At 41.1% G+C, this 25,024-nt stretch overlaps 1 protein-coding gene across 1 annotated transcript; it reads left to right on the forward strand.

Moving 5' to 3' along the window:
* The first annotated feature begins 474 nt into the window (after nt 1-474).
* nsd3 (nuclear receptor binding SET domain protein 3) lies at nt 475-24,860 on the forward strand. The gene is made up of 25 exons (XM_084728591.1): nt 475-947; nt 4,154-5,007; nt 6,419-6,667; nt 6,784-6,946; nt 7,073-7,227; nt 7,458-8,087; nt 8,166-8,322; nt 8,411-8,511; nt 8,917-8,962; nt 9,076-9,206; nt 9,440-9,565; nt 9,652-9,778; nt 9,865-10,065; nt 11,435-11,614; nt 12,282-12,428; nt 16,396-16,552; nt 18,192-18,394; nt 18,499-18,611; nt 18,722-18,868; nt 18,991-19,113; nt 19,689-19,805; nt 19,894-20,035; nt 20,129-20,235; nt 20,350-20,554; nt 21,282-24,860. The coding sequence occupies exons 2-25, from the start codon at nt 4,198-4,200 to the stop codon at nt 21,545-21,547; spliced, it is 4,803 nt and encodes a 1,600-aa protein (XP_084584717.1). The 5' UTR covers nt 475-947; nt 4,154-4,197; the 3' UTR covers nt 21,548-24,860.
* The last annotated feature ends 164 nt before the right edge of the window (nt 24,861-25,024 follow it).

A 25,024-nucleotide genomic window follows, 5' to 3' on the forward strand; every position in this document is an offset into this window, starting at 1 on the left:
CACACCAAAACAGTCCAGGTGGATAACCAGCACCACAGGTAGAAAATATGTTTAAATGTTTTGGGGGTGAACTGTACCTTTGTGGTGCACACTAATAGCTTACAAAAACTGTGGTGCCGGGAAATCGGGGCAGAGTGAGACGTCTTTTCGTTCCCCCCTCCTCTCAGCTCCAGATCAGGCGAGGAGGCGTATAAAAGCCAACCGGAGACGCTGGTGTAAACGTCACTACGGCATCTGCATCGCGTCGTGTGGTCAGGGTGGAAAATAAATTCAAAACATTTTTTAATACTGTTCACAACTTTCATCCTAAAAAACCACGATGATGCTATTAAAAATATCTTTCAGGGTGTTTCTTGTTTTTATTACTCATCTTCACATGATACATCCTCCTCCTCCTCAAATGAAACATGACACATGAATTTCCTCTTTCATTTCAGTGTAGGTGTGACTTCTATTACTGATCCTCCACTATTTTTTTTTACCCACACTCCCTGCTATTAAATACACCAGAAGTGAACTACACATCCCGGAGTGCTCCTGAAAGCCCCTCCAGTCTGGATCTGTGTGGTTTGGCGCTGAGTTGGAGATCGAGCAGGCCTAAAAGCGGGGTGCTTTTGTTGAACCAGAGGAAGAGGGAGCTAGAGATTATTATTAAAGAAGACTGCACACCGGAGGGGGGCGAGAATTTAACATATCTGTCTCTAGCTGGGTTTTCACTAAAATGCTCCTGCCCCTACATTGAAGAAGAGCCAAGCATTGGGATTGGGCAGCAACCAGATAGCGTAACACCCCCCTCCTCCTCTCTGTTGAGAATTGCGTTAAAACGAAAAGGAAAGGCCTGCGCTTTATCTTTATTACAGGATTTTTTTATTTTTATTTTTTTCTTATAGATTAAACGAGGAAACGTTGCTGGCTGGTGTATGTGTTTAGAATGGGACACGCTGAAGGTACTGACATTTTTTTAAAATATTTCCCTGCATCTCTCGACTCGGCATCAAAATCTGTGCTGCTGCTCCTTTGCTCTCCTCTTTAGCGATAAGCGTGTTTGCCATAGCTGCTGCTGCTGCCGATGTGGATGCATGTTGTTGTCCCCCACTCTGTCTCAGCACGGACCGTTTTTCATCGCAGCTAGCTTATTTTCAGGCACATTTCTCCCTAAACCGCCAGTGATGGAGGTATAATCACGCCAGACAATTTGATTTAAAGGGGCAAAGGCAGCCATATTGGCAATGGAATGTTAGCCTAGCCAGCATTAGCTTCCCCTTTCATCTTGTTCCATGTGTGATGCTCATAAACGATAAACAATAACTGCTAATGTTTAGTCGCGTGCAACAAAAGCACCAACGTTCGAATCCTCGTGTCGTGTTGGAATTCTAGCGGTTCTAACCGTCACATCTTTTCAATACAATCCCCTTTGATGCCAGGTAGCTTTAGGCTAACATCGCAGAAAGCTATAAGATCATTCAGTGAAACACTTTGGTCTGCGCAGTCGTTTTTAAACATAACCACACAGTTAAAACCAAGTATTAATGTTCCCCACCACAGATATGAACCTCAAAATAGCACCACAAGTCGATATATGCAGCTAGTGACCGTTAGTTGACACCTTTATGGATGTTTACATCACCGTTATCCACCTTTGGCAAGGCAATACTGTGCAGCTTGAGTGTCTTCACAAATTAAACCACTATCAGTTTATCCACTGCGAGCATGCAAGCCTCCACACTTTATTAACTTGATGAATTTATCATTATAGATATTAAATGTGTCAAGTATAAGAGGGCTAAGCAGACACTGGTAGCTGCTCTTTGTTTTGTTTGTGATATCAGGCCACCATGTGTTCGTGTTGATGAAATTAAAAAAACACTCAAAATGATCTATAGCTCACGACAAAGATGATTAATTGGTATCATAGAAGTAGCCCTCAAATGTCTCAGAAAGACAAGCAGCTTGGGAGTTTGTTTTCTGTTTTGAGAGCAAGTTGAGCAAGTTAATTGATGGTGATTTTTAGTTGAGAATTAGCCCCGCAGAGTTTGACCACTCAAGTCCACTTTTTGTCCACTGGTATCTAACATTCAGACTAACATTGTAAAAAGCTATAAGATCATTTAGTGAAGCATTTTGGTCTGCACAGTTGTTTTGAAATATAACCACACAGGTGTATCCAAGTATCAATGTTTACCACAGCAGATATGAACCCTAAAATAACCCCACAAGATGATGTATGTAGCTAGTGACGAGGGGTGTAAGAAAATATCGATGCACTTGAGTATCGCAATGTTATGTTTTATGATATTGTGTTGATTCTCAAAACATATTATCATGATACATGCAAAGATTCATGGCAGTGGTTAATTTTGTGCTGTGTTCAAACCGCAGACCACATGATAGCAGTGTAAGGTGTCCTTACTGTTTTGATTGTGTAGAAAAGTAAACCTGTAACTTAGATTTTATATATATGGTGGTGTGTTGTTTATACTATGATAGTTTTCCTAAAATTAGATTTAGAAATAGCAGTATGTACTACAATATATTGCAATATATTGAATCGTAACCCCTGTATTGTGATGCACACGGTATCACCAGATTCTTGCCAATACACAGAGCTACTAGTGACCATTTGTTGACACTTTACGCTGTTATTCACCTTTGGGCAATGATGGGCAGCCTGCATCTCTGCCCAAACTAAACCACCATCAGAGTATTGCTGCTCTTTGTTTGTGATAACAGGCCACCATGTCTTCCTGTTGTTGAAATAAAAAACTCAAAATGATCTACAGCTTCTAAAACGAGGTACTAGACCAATGATAAATGGCTGTCCTGCAACACTTCTCAGTCACAATAAACAGTACATGCTGCCTAGACTTTTTATGTTATGAGGGTAAGTTAAAGCTAAGTGAATCTGATTTACCAGGATTTTTTGCAAAGAGTTCGACCATACAAAGCTACTTATTCTCCACTGGCATTTACCACTCAGACAACCCCTTCAGTTATAATCTATAGATAATTTCTACACATCGATTAATCATTTTGTCTTTCAAATAGGCCTATCAAAATTCCCCAGAGTTCAAGTTTACATAATCTAATCTCTAATTATGTACGACCAAAAGTCCAAAACTCAAAGATATTCAGTTTACTTATTATAAAGTATAAACCAAATCAACAAATACTCACATTTTAGAATCATGTACTAGTGATTTTTTTTGTGCCAGTTTTGCTTGAAATACCTCTGTTGTCATTATCAAAATCGTTAAGATAGTCTACTGAGTTTATTACAAGCTGAGATTAGATTTGAAAGATACTGTATGTATTCTTAGATTGATGCTACATGTCACATATCTTATTGCTTCATAAAGCATCAATGCCACTGATTGGCAATTATTTTGTTCTCAACTGTATGCACCATTAAAGCACAACATTAGATGAAATGGTAAGAGAGGGGAGCATATGCTTTTTTTTTTTTTTTTTTGCCTTTGTCGGACCATTTAACAGTGTAGACACAGACAGAAAAGACAGAGTATGACATGCAGCAAAGGTCCCCAGCTGGAATCACACCGGGGATGTTGCATTTATATGCAGGCATGTGTCTAAGCCTGCCAGCATATCTTGAGGCCCTGTGTTAGTTGTATAGGTTCCCTGTGTCAAAATCTAGTTTTAAAGTAGCAGGTAATTTTATGCCTTTATGGTAGAAATTCATAATTACATTTACATTTAATGAAATTACACCAACTGATACACAGCAAACCAGGAGCAGGATAGTATTCCAGAATAGGAGCAGTAGTAGGTTTCTTGGCCTCTGGGCAGTGGAATTGTCACAATACCAGAATTTTTGATACAATACTATGGGGTTGCACAATTAATCAATTTTGTAGAATATTATGAAGCTGCCATGTATAGTCTGCAGTATGCACTGTACCTGATGGGCATTTCAACACAAAAGACATACTTACGTAATGCATATAGTGGCAGGAAGCTGGGGGTCAACAAGGGCCCAAAAAGGGTCATGCAGAGAGTATGTAATCAATCTATCATATGTAAGGGCTTGATCAAGGGTAAATGAGATGATTGTCACAAGGTATTTGAGTAATTTGAAAACACAGTGTGTAGTTGATTTAATCAGAGCTCATTTAATTACACATATCTCTGTTAACAGGTCCAGTCAAAGAAAAAGACAGTTAAGGATGCAGGAGCCCAACAATGGATTTCTCCTTCTCTTTCATGCAAGGGATCATGGGAAATACAATTCAGCAACCCCCTCAGCTCATTGACTCAGCCAACATCAGACAGGAAGGCACCTGCGACACCGGTAGTGACCCGGGCGAGGATGGTGGACCCTCCTATGATGCTGCCCTGGATGCAGAGTTTTCCTACCCGCCATCGGCCTCGGAGGACATGTCACAAGTGTCCAATGGCTACCCGCCGGGTCTGGGCATGTACGAGCCGCCGGCCAAGTTCTCCATGTACTCGCAGTTCCCCAACGGCTCGGCTAACGGCTACGGGGCCATACGGAGCTATGGAGAACACGGCCTCATGCCGGGGGAAGGGACGGTCCTGAGAGGTCCGGGCCTTCAGGAGAGACCTTTGTCCCCTGTGTCTCCGCCTCTGCCCACCCATCACCCACACCTCCACCACCACCACCATCACCCCCATCACCATCACCACGCGCACCACTACCACTCAAACCCACCTCACATACAAACCCACCCGCACCCACAGAGCCCTCCACCACCACTGCCCACCCAGCACCACATGCCCCAGACGCCTCACATAATGACCCACACTCTTCCCCCTCCTCCCCCATTACACCTGCCTTCCTCCAGTCCTCCCCCTTCCCTTGTGGACAGTACCCCCTCTTCTCAACCCTCCCATGCCCCGTCCAACACCCCTGGTGGGGTGCTGAAGAAAACCAGCTCTCCAGAGATCAAGCTTAAGATCATAAAGACGTATCAGAACGGAAAAGAGCTGTTTGAATCTGCGCTGTGCGGAGACCTGCTGCAAGAGCTGCAGGTAATGCATGCATGGTCCAAACTGGGAAAATGTGACTGATGTTTTCTTTACTATTTCCTGAATAAACAATTCATTGATTTAGGGTTATAACTAATGATTATTCACAGTCTCAATCAATGTAAACATAAGCCTCTTGGCTTTTTTTTTTGCACTGCTGCACATTTTGAGGACTACAATATTAATTTTGACATGCAATCAAATTTCATGCAATTCAAATTATATACTAAGTAACCAAATGAAGAGAGAAAAAGGAGCATAGTGTGACCTTTCTGCATCCTATCCTATTGCTGCATTTCACAAGCTTTATAATTTGAAGTAGTAAGTTTATTATACCCCTGTTCATGTATGCCTTACACCAGAAAAATCTAAGATAAATTAATTTATCATATCAAGTTTATTTATCAGAGACCAAATAAAGATAGAGACATCTGAGGCACTGTACAGAGTCAAGACAACCCGTTTATTCCCATACACTGGAAGGGGGAAACGAAATGTATAGATCTAATTTCATTGCAGTTACTGTTGTAATTGATGATTATTTTAATTACTGATTTAAAAAATGCATTGTCTTTGAATAAATTAATTGTAAAATGCCAGAAAAGAATTAAATAAAACATAAATAGTTTTTCACTTAATAATATTCACTTTTGTATAAGACTGTGAAAAGTTAATATTTTTCCTTCAAAAATAACTGATTGATTGATGTATAATCAAATCTGTTGCTGATTACTTTTCTGTCTATAGATTAATGGACTGTATGTTTAAAGGGACAGTGCCACCCTCAAAAAAACGAAACATAATTTTCTTCTGGCCTGTAGTGCTATCTATCTATTTAGATTGTTGTGGTGTGAGTTGCAGGGTTTTGGAGATACCGGCTGTAGAGATGTTACTTAGGAAGTAGTTCTGGCTGATTTTACTGTAGAAAGAAAACAGTTCCTACTGCTCACAACAAGGTCTGTTGATTAACCTGGTAACTGGGTCAACCAGGCCACGAGTTGAGTCGATTATATTCAACAGAGGCCAGATATCTTTATGGTCAATATCTCCAAAACTTAGTAACTCATGCCACAGCTATCTAGATAAGATAAGAGGAAAATGTGTTTTTTGATTTTGGGGTGAACTGTCCCTTTAAGCTCTACATATAAACATTATCTTACATAAAATTACAAGGCAGTCTATATTGAACCACAGAAAAATGACATCACCTACTAAACAAAAGTTCAGTCTGTCCAATTAAAATCCATCTGGAATTTTTCTTCCACATCTTGGCTTGCTTTAATCGTCTTCTCAGCAGCACTTGAGAAGTTTTGATTTCGGCAGACAGAGAGATCTGTTTTTGAGTTACCTTTTATAGAAAAAGCAAAAGAGAAAAAAGTTAACTGAAGTCTTTTTTTTTTCCTACTTTCTTCAGAAGGAGTCTCAGAAGAATGAGGCTGCTCAGATGCAGCGCAGACATGAGAGGAAGAAGGAGAAGAGGAAAAAGAGTGCAAGGCTGCAGATGCAGGTTCATGAACAGAGCCTGGACCAGAGCCAAACACAGACAGGTACCACAGGCCAGACGGAGGACATCCACATCCAGCCCCAGCAGATAGAAACACCTCCAGTGCAGACAGAGAAGCCTCAGAAGACCGTCATCAAAACTGAACCAAAGACGCCGAAGGCAAGAGCACAACTGTTCTCTCTCCGTAGCTGTTTGAATTCTTTGCACAACAATTGCTGCAGATCATTGTTTGGATTTTGAAAGCAGACGAGTGACTCATTCATGTTCATGTTAAGGTTCCCAAGGTGCATCACCCGTCAGTGATCCAAGAGACGGGCTTCTGTAAGGAGTTTGTGATAGGAGATCTGGTGTGGTCCAAGGTGGGCACCTACCCCTGGTGGCCCTGCATGGTCTCCTCTGACCCGCAGATGAAGGTCCACACTCGCATCAATACCAGAGGTATGACCACACATGCACCAAATGTCACTCTTGACACTCTGATTTGTCCTGTTTTCTTTCATAAATGTATGAATGTGGATGGACACAAATGCCACAAATTGTTTTCCTTTCTCTGTCTGTGTGCAGGTCACAGGGAATACCATGTCCAGTTCTTTGGTAGTGTCGCCGAGCGAGCATGGATCCATGAGAAGAGGATAGTCATGTACCAGGGGAAGCAACAGTTTGACGAGCTTCAGGCTGAGACTCTGCGGAAGGCCACAAACCCTGTAGAGAAACACAAAGTACGTATGAATGCATCTAAGAAATTAAGAAAAATGTTGTCAGACTGATCCAATATAAAAACTACAACTCAGAAACTGAGTTGTCTTTTTTTTCTGTGTCAAACATCATGGATGCCAGTAGCAATAGTTATTTGGGAAAGTGATCATGTTGATAATTTAGGTTCTCCAGTCAGACCGGATCTATTTAGACATAAAGTTCATCAGTCGTTTTTCGATGTTTTCTCCTCTAGCTTCTGAAGCCCATCCCTCAGCGGGAGCGTTCTCAGTGGGAGGTGGGTGTGGGCCACGCCGAGGACGCCTTCGTGATGACGCGGCAGGAGCGAATTGACAACTACACCTTCATCTATGTTGACCCAGACCCTAATGAAGCTCCGCCTAGCAAGAAACCCAATGTCAAAGTGGAGAAACGAAACCGGCGCTCCAGCGGCTCAGTCAATAAGAAGGAAGATGCAGGAGTGAAGTCACCAGACAGAGAGCTGCCGCCACGCAGGCAGCTGCCACGCAGACAGTGTAGCGTTTCAAACACGGAGGATAACACAAGCTCACAGGCCTCAAACGAAGAGAAGAACCAGAGGGGGGAGCAGCGTAAGATCACCTCCCCGAAACAGAATGCTGGTTGTGAAGTACGAGCACGGCAGGACTCGCCGCCACCGGTCAGGGCCTGGAAAACAGCGGCCGCCAGAAAGCTGCTGCCTCTTTCCATCACCATGAAGAGGCTGAACGTGGAAATCACAAAGTGTGACTGGCCTCTCTTGCAGAAGAAAGCAGCTCCGTCTCCGAAAAAAGACAAAGAAGAGGAGAAGGAGGAGAGGAAGGAGAGAGAGGCCAGGCAGCCTGACCTGGGTTACTGCTCCCCGGAGGTTGGTGTGACTCAGACAGACAAAAACATGTTTACATGAGTTATCCTGTAAGGATATTTCAAATGTCGATGCTTTCAGCAGGACAGCAGAGCCAAACCTGAGCACAGTCCTGAGGAGGAGGAAGATGGTGATGAAGGGGAGGAAGAAGGGGAGGCGAGGCCCGCCAGTCGGAGGAGCGAGGAAGGAAGAATGCAGCAGACTTCCTCTCCTGGATCACACCACAGCAGTCCACAAGGTTGGGAACATGCAGACCTGCAGTGTGGTTTGTTTTGATGAATATTTGACATATAAAGATGCAGCTCAATATTTTTCTGTGTTTTTAGGTTCTCAGGAGAGGAAGCTGCAACGGCGCTCCGTCAGGAGCAGGTCTGAGTCAGAGAGAGGCAGCGATCCCGTCCCTAAGAAGAAAACCAAAAAGGAACAGGTATCATATTTCTGTTCTGGGCTGTAACTTGTGGTTTTCTTTGTCCATTTCGTGTTAATTACAGCTTAAATTCATACAGAATGTTTGCCAAATCAGCAAGTGTCTGTTTATCAGTCATAAGACATCATCAATAATCTTTTTGAAGGTGTAGATGTTAATGACATTTCATTTGAGGAATATGATAATAGGTCTGGTAGGCAGTGAGACACGGTTACTGAACTCAGACTTGTTGCTCTGTATCAGTACACTAGTTGAAATGTACGACAGGATTTTGTTATTTTATGCAACACTTATGTCACTCCAAACATGGCCTTAGTGCATCCTCAAACTAACTGATACTACTACTATCTGAATGAAAAAATACTACCATGACAGCCTAAACTTTAATGTTTTATGTCCTCACAGGCGGAAACAGCTCCTGAGACCACGCTGAGGACAGGCTCACAGAAAGGTAGGAGATCCTTCTTTTAGCCCCCCCCCCCCCCCCAACCTCTATAGTGGCAACTCCTTAAACTTCTAAAAAGTGAAATCCATCTTTATTTATCCCCATATGTGATCCTCTAGGAGCCAGTGAGATATCTGATGCCTGTAAGCCCCTTAAGAAGCGAAGCAGAGCGTCAACAGATGTGGAGATGGCTTCTTCTCAGTATAGAGACACCTCAGATTCTGACTCAAGAGGCCTCAACGACCCACAGGTAGGTTTAGACAACATGGACAGGAATACCCATAAACATAAAGAGGAAAATTTTGTGTTTCTTTTTTTGGGGGGGATCTTAGTTTGGAAAAGTGCTTAAATTTGACTTGAATGTGAAGTTCTGACTTGAAAGAGTAGTCAAACTCAGAGGGCTTACACATGATGCGTCTGTCTTTTATAAGATCCTTCACAGAGAACACATCAACAGGCTCATTCTATCTTTCGATCTCTCAGGGTTTATTTGGGAAGAGTCTTGATAGTCCAGCAGCAGCAGATGCAGATGCTTCAGATACTCAGTCTGTGGACTCTGGCTTGTCCCGACAGGACAGCAGCACCGGCAAGAGAGACACCGTCTGCCAGGTCAGTGCTGCTCATGATTAATCTCCATCATTTCTTCTTAAAACTTAGTTATATGATGTTCTAACAGTCTTTGTGTTTGCGTGTAGATCTGCGAGGTGTATGGCGAGGGTTTGGTCGTGTGTGAAGGTGACTGCAGCAGACAGTTTCACTTGGACTGTCTCGGTCTGACGTCCCTACCTGAAGGCAGATTCACCTGCCTGGAATGTAGAAATGGTGAGTGAATCAGAAAATGACATCTCTATCTTATCTGCTGTGTTTGGATCTTTACTATCACAGGCTCTCTCTCATTACTTTTTTAGGCAATCATCCTTGCTTTAGCTGTAAAACGGCGGGCAGGGAGGTGACACGCTGCTCTGCGTCAGGATGTGGCTGTTACTACCATGAGGAGTGTGTCCGTAAACTCCCGGGCACCACCAGCAGTCCAGGCGGAGGCTTCTGCTGCCCCCAGCACAGCTGCTCTACCTGCTGCCTGGAGAGAGACCTGCAACGAGCCAGTAAAGGTAAAACAGCTTCTGCTTTGTTTTTCAGCTGCTCTGATTTCCTGTTTGAGTCTGCAGTGGAAGGTGCGGTCAAGTGAATCGCTGCTACATCAGCAAAGTGTGAAGAAAATAATGAAAAATGAAACTTTCATGTTTACTCGAAAACTTTAGCTGATGTTATTGAAGAATAGTGATAGAAAAATTCTCAAATAATAAGCAAGGATCGAGGCTGTACTTTCCTGTTAGAATATGTAGAAGAGAAGTGCAAAGGGAAAAATCAGACAAAGTGCAATTTTCTAGAGTGAAATTAGATTGAGGAATGAAGGCCTGACAAAAAAGGTGCTAGTTTACCTTGAATTAAATTGTGTGCTGCATTTTCTGCTTAATATTTGGCGACACAGCCTTGTCAAGACAGAACAGCAACTAAAAGTTGCTTCTATTTGAGGTGAGAAGCACCTGGAGGCTGCAGACCATAATAAAGTAATCACCATGTTCTTGGAAATGTCTTAACATTATGGTGCATTATCCTGCTGGAAATCAGAGCAGTGTATCTGAGAGATGCACTGTGTTTGCAACAAACTTTTGGTATCTTGGCTTAAAAGTGATCCTCAGATGTGAAGGTGGCAAAAATGTGCTTGGGGAATATTTATCACATCAAGTTCAATTTCCACCTTCCACATCAGGCAGGTTTGTTTGTTTTGCCCGTATTGTAAGTTCTACTAATCAATAGTTAAGAAAATCTGGAAAGCAAGTAAATGAAACTAAGACTTGCACTTCTCCAATGTGTTCCAACACATTTTGTGTGCATTTTTACAATTTGCTATGGTGAGGAAGTGATTTATATTTTCTTGAATCCTCCCAAACACTTGTCTCAAGTAACATCATTGAGTGAATTATGTTTTATATACTATTTTTGAGTAAAAATATCTACAAAGAAGAGTCTGATCATGGTTGTACTGTTCAGAATTTGTCCGTTCTGTCCACAACAGGGGTTTTCAAACATTTTTGTTGTTTCAGATGACAGTGAGTTATTAGCAGGGACATGTAAATAAATAGTTGAGTCCACAAAAGGTAAAAGTCTGAGGATTAAATGCATATTTTGTTTAGCAGAACTTCTGTTGTAAAGTACAGTGAAGCAAAGAGAAAAAAACAACCAACTTTTAACAACTGAAGGCTGAAGTCTTGATTGTCTTAGACGCCAAGAAAAGTACCAAGTGTTCATATATTTTCCTTTTTAATTACAGCTACAACCCTTAAAGGAATCTGACCGATATATTATAAAAACTCAGCACCCTTTCACAGCTCTGTGTGTGCTGTACTCTATCACATACTCGTGTGACAGAGTGAGCTTTACTGAGTTTTGTCCTGCTGTCCGCTGCTTCTTGTCCAGGTCGTCTGATGCGTTGCATCCGCTGTCCAGTGGCCTATCACACAGGAGACAGCTGCGTGGCGGCAGGCAGTGTCTCTATCACCCACCACATCATGATCTGCAGCAGCCACGGCAGCGCTAAGAGGAACGGCCTCCTCACCTCCCCCGTCAATGTGGGCTGGTGCTTCTTGTGTGCCAGAGGTAAGCTCTCACAACCGTACACCCTAACAGCCTTCCTCTCCCACAGCTGCGATCCATCAGTGACCCTGAACAGACGGAGCAGACTGATGCAGAAGTTGCTCATTTTACTACACTGGCTGATTTCACTCTAGATTAGTTCTTCTTACTTGCACTTCACATTGGAGCATCAACAGGACCTCATCAGCGTCCGTGATTGTAGTTTTCGCATCTTTTTTTTTTTTTTTTTGGACAGTAACCATATTGCTGCAGTAACCTCACATACTTTAGATATTTGATTTTTGGTATTTTATCTTTTAATATTACATGTTTCATGTTTGGCATAGTTGTTCATGAATAGCAGTGCTGTGAAATGTAATGTTTGTTTTCCATCACGATACTAATACTATGAATGATCCAGGCTGTTACATTGCACTCCACTTGGTGATGAGGGTTTTGACTTTGAACCAGTTTAGATGTGATGTTTTTCCTGTTGAACAAGTTGAGTGCACTGTTTGGCCTATTTGTGTTGGGACAAACTTTGTTTTACTTGTTTCTTCTGTGTGTGTGTGCTTGTGTGTGTGAGAGGCTGTGCGTGTGTTTGTTCTTTCTCTTCTTTTTGTGAATTTTTGGGTAATTTTTCGAGTTTGACTGCGGCTCACCCCCGTCTCTTCCTGTGTGTCTTGTGTAGGGCTGTTAGTGCAAGACCTTACTGACACCATATTAAGTTCATATGCCTATAAGTCCCACTACCTTCTGACTGAGTCAAATCGTGCTGAGTTGAAATTACCTATGATTCCCTCTCCTTCGTCAGCTACCAAAAAGAATGTTGGGAAAGGTAACTGCACAGTTTTTCTCTTTCTCCTTTGTCCCACTGGTCTGTGTTTGTGTTATGCCTGCTCCCGTTCTGATTTTAGTTTCCCCTTTTTGTACGCATCTTTCATTTCAAAGCCTTGAGGTGCAAAATTAATTAACTGGTTAAACATGCAGTTAATTTTAATGCAGAGTGGCGCAAAGAAACCTCAGCCAAGTTCCCTTACACATTAACGGATAACAGTGGGCCTCATGCAAGAACAGTTTTGCATTCTTATCCAAAACCTTTTTTTAGGGCATATGAGGAGTCAGATTTAAAGTTTTAATATGTAACATCCCCTTATTAAAATGTCTTAAAACGATACATGATGTTATGTATTTTGTTGATTTGTGTACTAAACAGTGGTCAAACTAGGGCTGAACAATTAGATAAAATTTTATTGTAATCGCACTATCGCCTACCGTAATTTTCAAATCACAGGAGGCATAATATTTGTTAAAGAGAGTGAAGAAGGAAGCTGGCAAACGCAACTTTACATGACATGAATAGAGTGCTGCAGGGTGACATATTTTTGTAGGCCAACCCAGAAGTTGGTATCACTCTGGTTCCCTCCACAAAAAGCCAATGGAATTTTTAAATTTTGGATTAGTGCAGAGAATGAGCTCTATGGCGAACAAAGGTTTATGTTAATTACTGTAATGTACAGCAAGATAATCTTCATAAGTGAAAACCACTTTTCTGATTTCTGATGCATAAATGCACTCGCTAGAGGTACAAAGCTAATGCTAGTCTATAAGCCAACTGCAATACTGTCACGTGACTTCAAAGCCACCACCATGTGACTAGTGTTTAGCCTGATGATGCTTAATGTCCCAGGTAATCTTCGTAGTCTCGTTTAGCCACTTGTTAGCAACTGCCCTTTTTAAGACATGTAAGAACTTCAAAATCCAGTGTTTTGTGTTGTAGATCAAAACATTAAAATCTCTTAAGCTTGTGTTAACCACAGAACTAATTTCAGGCATCTGACCAAAAGCCCATTCAAAAAATCCATTGACGAGGAAACCAAAAGTGCTTAAATGCTAACTCATTTCCATGTTTTAGGACTCATTCCTGCAGCACTCTATAATTAGTTTGTTAGTTTTAACATGATTCTGCCTGAATCATGTCAGATAGAATTTCATGGTGGTCAAATATCCTCTGCTTCCTATGCTGTCGAATGTGACATCCAATTGGAAATTAACCTCGAGCTAAGAATTTTTCTCACAATAAATGTTTTCTCAAGAGTTAAACTTAACACTCAAAGAATGAATTATTTGACATAAACTTGTGATAAATATCTTGCCAGTGCAAAGTGGTCTGTGAGTTAAGATGCTCCTTGACTTGATTTGAACAAGATGGATGAGAGAATATTACTCAGCAAATGATGTTACACTGTTTGGTATAGCATAGGTTTTCTAAAATATGACAATTAAAATCAGCCAGTTTGAGTAAATTCCACCGTCATATTAAAACTCAAAATTAATTACGGAAATGTGATTCTTCAAAACAAGTTGTTTTTTTTCGTGTTCACGACTTGCTTGATAGATCTGTATGGCTTGTGAATGTCCTTCATGCCTTTTTAACCCCTTTAGATCACATCCTCAATCATATTGTGCACCTGTTTAAGAATGTGTGCCCAAAAAACACTAAATATTTTTATATCAAAATCCAATCATTTCTTCCTGTAAAAGACAATATATGACACGTTTACATAGGCCTGAACCAACCAGTCTTAACCAATAATGTCGTGACATCCACCCATCAATCAGTCTTCAGCTTTTAGCAGCACAGAGATAAGACTTGTGAGTTAGCTGGCAACATCATGGCAATTTGGTACACACCCACTTTTCAACATTCAAAACAAATTCCTTCCAGCATTATGTCCCGCCTTTCTATACTGTTTCACTATGGAAATACATCACAATATGGAAGCTAGATAATCTCAAAATGCTGTTTCATTCGGACTTTAAATCACTTGTACGTGCAACTTAAGAAAAACAAATCGGATCGAATTGGTGGTTCTTGCACGAGGCCCATTGTGAGATTGATTTGTGCTCTGCATGAACAGTCAATCTGGGTTCATATCTCTGCAGTAAAGTTGGCCTAAACATTCTTTTAATTTTCGACAAGTAAAATTTCACTGTGGGGAAAATCTAATTGGTCATCAAACCTCCAGTACTTAAACAACAGTATGATGCCCTGATGCAGGGCGCTCTGGATTAGTTCAGGTTCTGTCTGTGGTTTGTGGAGCTTTACGCTGCTGAAGGCTCACTGCTTCTCTGCTTCAGCACTCTGGGCTTGTTTTTGATTTGAAAGGCCTTTGTCCAGCCTCACCTCTTTTATGCTGACTGCAACTTAAGTTTAATTTTTTTGACTGAAATTTTCAGATGAAATGAAATTTTGGCTCACATCATTTTCTGGAGCTTTGACCTGCCTTGGATGGAATATAATCCCAATCTGGACTCAATTTGAGAACAGTTAAGCAAAGATGTGTCTACAAGTGTGAGACTAGTGACATTACACTCTTTGAAGCGTCATTAAAGAGAGAACATTGTGCAAATTGCAATATTGTAAAAAAATATATGATTCCATGCAAGCTGGTCTGTGCAGGATGCGATATGTGTGATGGGAAGTTTGCTTCACTGGCAGGACTGCATGCCTGCTTTTTGCCAATAATTTATTTGATATAACCCTGATTAACTGTTAACTTGCTGGCTGATTTTATTCCTGTGCTGCCGCATGTCTTTCCCATAGACTCGTCTTGGTACAGTACTCTGAATCTGATTGCCAGACATGCTGCAATAAAAGTTTTAATCGACCTGAGAACCCCATGCAGGGGTTTCCAACTTCAATGTTATTCACACAGTGTGGTTCTCTGGGGAGCCTTCACTCGAGCATAGGGGTGTTACAGTTTCAATTCAAACTGAAAATTGATCGAAATCAAAAGTATTTCTTGTCACTCCACACCTGCCTTCTTGCACACATGTCAGACAGAAAAAAACATTTCAACTCAAAAACACTTAAACATGTACTTTTGTGCAACTGTGGTAACATGCTGGCTAGGGCTGAGTATTGTTCAAACATTTTCAATGCTGGTAGAGATACCTTACTTAAATACTGGGTCCAGAAAAATTATCTTTTAATACTAAATGTATAAAATTAGTTTGAACATAATAAAAAAATTACATCACACATCACAAATCTTCAGCTTCATTTTCACCTCCTTTTTATACACTCAAAGCAGTTTCATAACATAGATATGAAGGTTTCAGCACCTTTACCACTCAAAGTGGTTTTATAACATGAAAATAAACCAAAACTGTACTCGTTAGCTATTGATATTAGTTATCAAATGGCAGGTAATGTTTTGGTACTTGATAGTATTGAAACATTTTGGTTCAATACTCAGCCCCAAAGCTGGCACTGGGAGAGCCAGTCAGAAATATCTTATTGTTGTTACATTAAAATAAATGATTTAAGTTTGTCCATATGGCCTTAATGTGGTACATTCTCCCCCAAAAATGACATAATGCTACCATTGCTTATTTTTTTAAAGAAGAATGTGAAATCTAAGTGACAGTTGCCTGAAAAACTGAAAGTCAAGTTGGATCGTAGACTTTAAGAGTCGTGATACCCCTACTCGAGCAAGAAGCTCCAGGCTTCTGAATAATGACCAGATTATATTTTGGGGAATTTTTCCCCTACAAAGACACTATTTTCATTATCTATTGTCTTTCTATTGTCACATGCTGTAATCATAGACTTTGTAGTCTTTATACTTCTCTTAGGCTTGTCTGCAAATGAGATTCAGAGTTTGTCCAGGTTTTAAGGTGCATCACCTAATCATACACTCCTCCTCTCTTTGCATACCAATTTCCAACAACGCATGCACACACACACACATACACTCACACACTCACACACATACACACATATACACGTACAAATGTAGGAGGCAAGTTGCTGTGCTGCGACTCATGCCCGGCTTCCTTTCACCCGGAGTGTCTGGAGATGGAGATGCCGGAGGGGGCGTGGTCCTGCAGTGATTGCAGGGCAGGGAAGAAACCTCACTACAAACAAATTGTCTGGGTCAAACTGGGCAACTACAGGTACGCAGAGAGCACCGATTACAGACTGCTGTGGGTTGTGCAACTGTCAGTTTATGTCGCAGTTACATTTAAAGGATAGGTCCGGTGATGTTCTAAATTTTTCTTGGTATCAGAAAAAACCTAATGAAAAGACCAGTGCCATCATCAATGAATTGATCCGACTAATAAGTATCGCCTGTGTAGACAAATTCTGATACAGATTATTCCTCTGTGTCATACAGCTTTATTGTTGTGAAAAAAAACTATGGAAAACACATAATTTAGTTACACTGTAGTACTGGCTGACATGTTCCTTTACTACAATGAACCCACCCACTGTAGTTTATTTGGACTCAATCCCACATATACCATCCAGCTGTAAAGGATGTAAATACTTACTGGAGCAGCAAGGCCTTAGAGCAGCAGTTAGTGGGCCACAGAGGCAGTAGTAATGCCAAATGTTTTGCTTAGAATCAAGTTGTCTTTTTGGTAATTTACAAAGCTAGTTGTTTTGAAATTTAAGCATGCTCAAGAATTCACATATATAAAAAACATCAAAGTAAAATGCATAATTTCAATGACCACGCCTATAACAGCACTTCATCAGGTAGAGAAAAATGCGTTTTGCCGTTGTCCTCGCTTTGATGCTGTGTCACGAAATGGATTGGTTTTTGAAATGAAAAAGTAATGTGAGAGACGATTTTGCTCCAGTAAAAGCTTCAAAGCATGTGGTGAAGAAATATGACCCAGAATACATTAAATGGATTCATAACATATATCTTTATTTGTTGTGTTTTTTTGTTTTTTTTTCGTTTATATGAGAAGTTGGTGCTTGGAAATTTTTCAACAATCAGAAGTGAGTCTTCAGTTATAAAAATGTTGAGAATCCCTGAACTAAAGCGTTAAATGTATATCAACCAGCAGGTGAAAATAGTCCCCCTAAAATGCACTATTGAAAACTATAAAAACATACCCTGCTGTTTTAGAAATTATTTATTTAATTTATTTATTAGAAAACTGAACTATATATTTGTAAACAGTTTTTAAAGACTTATATCTTCAGTGGGAACAAATGTGCTGAGAACCCATCCAGGTCAGCGACAGACTAATGCATTGATGGTTTTGGTCTCTTCACAGTACTTAAACTATAGAATATCACCGGTCTTATCCTTTAAGTTTGGTGCAACAAATCAGTAATGCACCTCCCACTGAAACAGGATGTCACATTATAGATGCAGGTATTCAGGAAACGTTGGGCTGAGCACAGCAGTGGTGTTTTCCTGTCTCACACTGACTGTAAGCCATCCTCTTTAATATTAATGCTGCAGTTTATAACCTGCTGGCATCAAAATGTGGTAACAGGACACACAGATGTTTCTTCCATTTAAGAAAAATGACTATGTGCCAAAAAATCAGCATTTCTATTCCTTTAAACATGAACTGTGTAATTTTGTAAGAGTTTGAGGAACATTTTTAGTGGCAGAAATAAATTATCATTCACATAAATAAAAGAATGAGAAGTAATAATCTGAAAAGTTTGGTGCAGGTGTGACACCAGCCTCAAGCCATAATAACTTAGATAACATGTTTTTATTATTTGTTTCTGCCACACTCCTCCTCTTCTTCTTTTTTAACAACATCTCTGCCCGTTCTCTTGCAGGTGGTGGCCGGCGGAGATCTGCAACCCTCGCTTGGTGCCATCAAACATTCAGAGCCTCCGCCATGATATCGGCGACTTCCCCGTCTTTTTCTTTGGCTCGCACGACTACTACTGGATCAACCAGGGCCGCGTCTTCCCCTATGTGGAGAATGACAAAAACTTTGTCACAGGTCAGATCAACATCAACAAAACCTTCAAGAAAGGTAATTTAAATTTTCCTCGTTCTTTTAACACAAATCTGTTGCGATTTCAGCCCTAAAAGTTGAAGGAAGGATGAATTTCTGAGATATATTTGGTGTTTTTCTAGCTCTGGAAGAAGCAGCCAGGCGGTTTCAGGAGCTTAAGGCACAGAGGGAGAGCAGGGAGGCTCTAGAGCAGGAACGCAACTCTCGCAAACCTCCACCCTACAAATTCATCAAGGTGATGTCATTTTAATATCTAACTTTAAGACCAATTACCCAAAATTGTTCAATTCAATAAGTTTTCAATGTTTTTACTTATTTTAATTATGTTGTATTTTCCCATATCAGTCCAACAAACCGGTGGGGAAAGTGCAAGTACATGTAGCTGACTTGTCAGAAATCCAACGATGTAACTGCAGACCAACAGATGAACATCCTTGCAGCCTCCACTCTCAGTGTCTCAACCGCATGCTGCAGTACGAGTGTCACCCACAGGTCTGTGTGCATGTTTGTTGTTGTTTGTTTAGCCTGTGTCTTGAAGATTAAAACCAGAGGGATGGTCATGAGGAACCTCACCTCTTAAATTTCTTACCTTTTCATGTGGTTGTTGTTGTCAGGTGTGCCCTGCTGGAGACGCCTGTGAGAACCAGTGTTTCTCCAAGCGACTGTATGCAGAGACGGAAGTGGTAAAGACAGACGGCCGTGGCTGGGGCCTCAAGACCAACCAGGCTCTCAAGAAGGTGGGTGTTGAGCTTATTGCCCAATCTTTTCTCTCAAAATGACATCAGCATGAGGCTGTTATTATCTGATTTGGAAGTTCGTTAAAAGTCATGTGCTTATGCATCCTATTGTAAACATTTGCCTAAATGTCCTCAGAACATGTTACTCCATCCTAAATGATAAAAAATCCATCTAAAACAACATGTTACTGGTTGAGATAACCCTGTTTCTTAGATTGTAATGCACGTAACCTGACCTGTGACAGTCTGCTACTAAGTGAGCTACTAACAGTTGGCTAACTCACCATGTCCTTAGGTTGGAGACATTTTAGTCTCTAAACTGCAGACAGCAGTTTGTAATGTGTTAGGATATTAGAATTGGCAGATACCTAAATTCAGGTGTCAGAATGGAACTGAAAGAAAGTGGATCGGGGTCTCTTTATCATCACTTCCGAAGGTCACAGGTTCAGTGGCTCTGAAACACAGGTTTCCTTGCCATTGATTCCTGCCCTTCTCCCTAATTATAAGTCATTTTAAATAAGATTGTCTGGGTGATTCCTAAAACAATGTAAAATGTTGTTTGTTGTTTCCTCCAGGGTGATTTTATATGCGAGTATGTGGGAGAGGTAATTGACTCGGAGGAGTGCCAGCAGCGAATCAAACGTGCCCAGGAAAATCATGTGACCAACTTCTACATGCTCACCCTCACCAAGGTAACATCAGTGATACACTGAAACGCTGTTCAGAGGAGAGACCTCCATCAGGCATAGCTGTGTCCTCATGTCTGTCTCTTCCTCGTAGGATCGTGTGATAGATGCCGGCCCGAAGGGAAACTCGTCTCGGTTTATGAACCACAGCTGCAGCCCAAACTGTGAAACGCAGAAATGGACGGTAAACGGAGACGTTCGCATTGGACTCTTCGCCCTCTGTGACATCGAGACTGGTGAGCTCACATGTATTCTGTTACATTCGTACGTTACATGCGTTCAGATCAAGCTGGATGGTCCATTTGATGTGATGTCCCTTGTCCCTGCAGACACAGAGCTAACGTTCAACTACAACCTGCACTGTGTGGGCAACAGGAGGACGTCCTGTCACTGTGGGTCAGACAACTGCTCGGGATTCCTTGGGGTGCAGCCGACGGTGAGGACAGAATCCTCTCTCCACATCATCCTGATTCCAGTTCTTCAGCAATCTTTTCAAAGTTGTGTTTGATGCCACTTTGGTCATTCTTGTTCCTTTTGTTGTTTCCTCCAGAGTGCTGTGGTGACGGAGAAGGAGGAGAAGGCCAGGAACGCCAAGCTGAAGCCGAAGAAGCGGAAGCTGCGGCTGGAGGGCAAACACACACATGAGTACTTCTGTTTTTGCTGCGGAGAGGGAGGGGAGCTAGTGATGTGTGACAGAAAGGACTGTCCAAAGGCGTACCACGTGCTGTGTCTCAACCTCACCAAGCCGCCATACGGTAATGACAAAATGTACTTGTGTGTGTGCATGTCCATTAAAATCTGTCAGATATTTTTCATTGTTATTTCAACAGCATAATGTTCCTGCTGTGATGCTCTGAGATGATGCAAATGTATAAAAACACTACTTTATTAGTACTCTCCTGACTTATTACAAGGTTTCTGTGTTCTAAAATCGAATAGACTTTTAGGCCTTAAAATATGTTGAAGAGGATTTTTCTTATTTATAGAAAACATAAAGTTGCTGCAAAAAACACAGCAGCAAATGGCTGCAATCACCCAATATTGTTCTATATTCACACTGGGCGCAGTATTGAAGTCCAGCCCCAGCGTCACAGCATTAATAAGTGCTGGGACACTGACTTTCCTTTAGATCCTTGGTGCTTTTTCTGCCGCTATAGATGAGAAATAGGTCTTAAATTGCATTAATAATGGCATGAAATATTTTTTTAACTTTTTAACTACAGAGCCTCTTTATTGTTTAACTCTGAAGGTGTTGAGCCAACAATCTGCAACTTTTATTCAACCAAAGGTCACTTCCTAAACTGTGGATACCCAACCTTTTTGATTGTTGCATACTGTATATCCACTGTATGTGACCATTTCAACCAAAAAGTGATTGTGTTATCTGAAGATGTTTTGTATGAAAAGAAATATGTATTTTCTTCTTTTCTATCCTGTTAATCATCTCAGATTTATCTGAACGACCTCTCTGTCTGTCTGTAGGACGCTGGGAATGTCCGTGGCACGACTGCAGTGTTTGCGGCTCCTCTGCCTCGTCCTTCTGTGACTTCTGCCCTCGCTCGTTCTGCCAGGATCACGAAGCGGGGGCGCTCACCTCCTCCTCCCTCGAAGGCCGCCCCTGTTGCTCCAGTCACAACCCCACCAGTCCCCTGGGCTCCAATTCCAGCTCGACCCAGCCACGCCGCTCCGCCCCAAGTCCCGCCAGGGTCAAAGAGGAGCCAGAGCCGGGCAAGCCGGCCGCAGAGTGACAACGCAGCTCCCCTCAATACCTCATTCCCTGTAAAGTGCGCTCCTGTTGGTCTCCTGGGCTCCAATCCACCTCTGATCTGAAGTGGCACGCTACAAAAGGGAATACAGTGCTTTTTGACCCCCATTCAGAGACGAGACACACCGACAAACACCTCGACGCCATTTGTGGCGAGTGCAGAGTGACTGGAGCGTCGGCAGGGGAAGTGTCCATTTTCCCTCCTCTCTTGCCATGAAACACCACCACTAACGCTCTCTACAGCTCGCCTGCGCCCATCAAGAGGGCCCAGACCACCACCTCATTATGTTTCTTATTTTGTTACTTTTACAGCTGTGGAACTTTTTAAGTGTTGTCACGTTGTCAGTTACCGGCACTTTGAAGAACTCGACAAGTGAGGTGGAGGGAGAGTTAAGAGAGAGGAGGAAGAGGAAGAGGAAAAGAGGCGGAGGAGGAGGAGGAGGAGATGTAAAGCTGAACCTCTCCACCACCAACCACGCTGCTCCTCTCTTTGTTTACCTGCTGTAAGCTGTGGTCGGCATCTCACACACACACACACACACACATACACACACACACACACACACGCACACACACACACGGGGTGGCTGTATGGCGGCGAGCCAGCCCTTTTCTCCTCCTCCTCCACCGCAGCCAATCATCACTTCCAGCGTGATCTATCATCGTATTTATCTCTTCTTCTTCCTGTTCTTGGGGGAAAGGATGAGGAGGGGGGAAAATGACCGATTTTGTGCAATTTTTTTCAGGACCACACTACATTCCAACCTTCCTTAGACATGGTTTTAATATACTTATGGGTATAGATGAATATAATTATATACAGTATCTATGTTTGTTAATGTTTACAGACAGATTCTCTCACTTCATCTCGGTGAGTGGTGTATTATGTTTGTTTGTTTAGGTGTTAAGCATTACGCAGACCTCCTTGTGAAAATAGTCCTATTAAGGTGAAATATAATGGTATATAGTGTAATGGTATGACATTACAGAAGTACTTGTGATTTTCATATTGCCAGTCTCACTCGCCATTGTGTACATAATTGGCTCATACTATTGTAAAGTACTTAAAGATCAGGAGGGACAGAGCTTCGCCTCGCCTCTCTGGTTGTTCCTGGAAGAAGGAAATGCTTTTTTAAACAACAAGACAGATCCTTTTTTTAATTTTCTTTTTTCAATATAAAGTTCTGTTCCCACATTTCCTCCGAGCAGTTACTGTTCTTTGTATTGTAGATGGAGGGGCTCAGCTTGTGATCACTGGTGCTGTCTTAAAGTATTGTTGATCAGCCTTAAGTTCGACTCTGGCTGTAGGAACTACTGCCCAGATGCAGTTTATTTCAGTAACGTGTACTGTGACCGCTTCAATGCTCGTTTTAGTTGTTTTGGTTTAATTTTTCCTTTTTTTTTTTTTTTTTGTTTTGCCAAACTTTTTCTGAAAAGCACTTTTACACAGCTTGTCGCTACACATTTTAGCTAGGTCATACATATACAGAAATGTATATAAAAAGAACATAAGACAAGTGTTTCAAAATGGATACCTCTTCTTCTTGTAGTAACGTTGGAATTTAAACTGTGTCGTAACTTTTTTCCTCTCGGTCAGAAATGTGGCGAGTGCTGGGCGTGGGTTTTTTGAGGAAAGTGGCCTAAATGCTGTTTTTTTTGTTTGTTTGTTTTGGCACAAGTAGGAATGACTGCCAGCCCAGGTTTGTACAAAAAAAAGTCCTTGAGAGGCACTTCTTCATTTTCCACCTGGAGAACATACTCAAGGCTGGGCTTTATATAAAGACGTAATGGTATAACAACAGTCCAGTTCAGCATAATGTACAAATACAAACTCCTGTACAGTGTTTTTAATCTCTCATCTGTCAAATTCAAATTTTTTGTATTTATTGCACCACATTTTATACCAATTTCTTTTTAAACACACCAGTGCAGTAATGTGTCTCCCTCTCCCCCCACGGTGTAAGTGAAATAGACTATTTAAAAAAACATTGGGGAGTTTTGCATAATATATCTGTATTTAGTCATTGCATACGTTCCATTTTGTTTTTTTTTTAACATTCGGTGTAATGACTCCACATCTGGTAACAGCCGCTGCTCATCGATCTGTATCGTGACTCACTGTAATTGGTGTTTAAAAGCAGTGTGAAGCAGTTCAATATTGAAATGTGAAGTTTCAGTTTCAGAGCAGTTTTTGTGCTTTCTTTTTTTCTTTTTTTTTTTCCCAATAGCCTGGACTCAAATGATCATCACAACAGGATGTTGTTGTAAGAATTAGGCCACTTCAGTACATGTTTATGCCTCAACCTTGTGATCCATCCTCCCCTGGTATCTTTGGTTACATGACTGTTTGTTTTTGTTTGCTGCCCTTAAAAGATGGTTTCTTTTAAAGTCTGTTCTGTGTTTGAAGTCAAGCCACGGGGTGAAACAGTTTGCCTGATATCAGACTGAAATGTGAAGTCGTTACACTCCATCTCCATATTCAGAGAACCAGAGTGGGTGGATTCAAAGTTCTGATCGCAGGCAATGAAACGGTGCCAATGTTTCCACACCATTTCAGTTCATTTTAGATGCATACACAAGATATGTAAAACGTGAAGAAAAAGACTAAAGAGTGAAAAAGAATGGGAGCCATTGGATGCTAAAATGAGTGAGAACATTTTGGACACGATTTAAAATGGGAAAAAAAACTACTCTGCTTGGAATTTTACTAGTTTTTTCCTTATAAAAGTTACAAAACATTTATGAAGATGCAAATATTGTTTCAAAATATATATTTTGCTTCAAAAGTTAAACCACTTGTCACTGAAAGGCCTTTCTCGGTAGGGGTGTCAAAATTTCAATATTAAATCGAAAATTGATGGAAATGAGCTTTGAATTTCGAAATCAAAGCCAGAATCTGTGATTCTATCAGTATTTTTTTTTCTCCAACACCACCTACTTGTGCTGTCTAGGGTATGCCTGGAGAAAAAAAAACAACACTTCAAAGACAACACAGTGTAGCTTACTGGCCGTTATAACTCACACTTGAGCGTACTACATAGATTATCCCTTTAAAAGAGAAAGGGAAAATGTAAATGGAGATGTCAGGGCATTAAACCATTGATCTGTAGATCTTTACAAATCAAGACTCAATAGTCCAATAATGGTATAGCCGTGGTGCTTTAAATAAGAAGGTTTAAATAAAAAATTGAATCAAATTGTGACCTTAAAATCGACTAGATTTTAAGTTTCCGCATTGCACATAGAAGACCTCAATCTGCACCGTGAAGCTCAAACATCCAAGCAAAACAACAAAAGGAAAAACAAATTTTTCAATGCCGAAAACATGTACATACATAAGACAGGCACCTAGTCTGATAAAGAACACAAAAATACTAATTTTTCTTCGTTTTAGTGCAATTAAATACCTGTATTTCTGCACAAATTTATCATTTTCTATATTCTCACTACTCTGCATTCA

The sequence above is a fragment of the Lutjanus erythropterus genome, chromosome 10 (assembly GCF_056507025.1).
Source record: "Lutjanus erythropterus isolate fLutEry1 chromosome 10, fLutEry1.hap2, whole genome shotgun sequence".
NCBI lineage: Eukaryota > Metazoa > Chordata > Actinopteri > Lutjaniformes > Lutjanidae > Lutjanus > Lutjanus erythropterus.

Coding starts and splice junctions, on each gene's coding strand:
- nsd3 (XM_084728591.1), top strand. CDS start 4,198: ATGGATTTCTCCTTCTCTTTCATGCAAGGGATCATGGGAAATACAATT. Junction 7,228..7,457: donor ACCCTGTAGAGAAACACAAA/GTACGTATGAAT, acceptor TTTCTCCTCTAG/CTTCTGAAGCCCATCCCTCA. Junction 11,615..12,281: donor GTGCTTCTTGTGTGCCAGAG/GTAAGCTCTCAC, acceptor TGTCTTGTGTAG/GGCTGTTAGTGCAAGACCTT.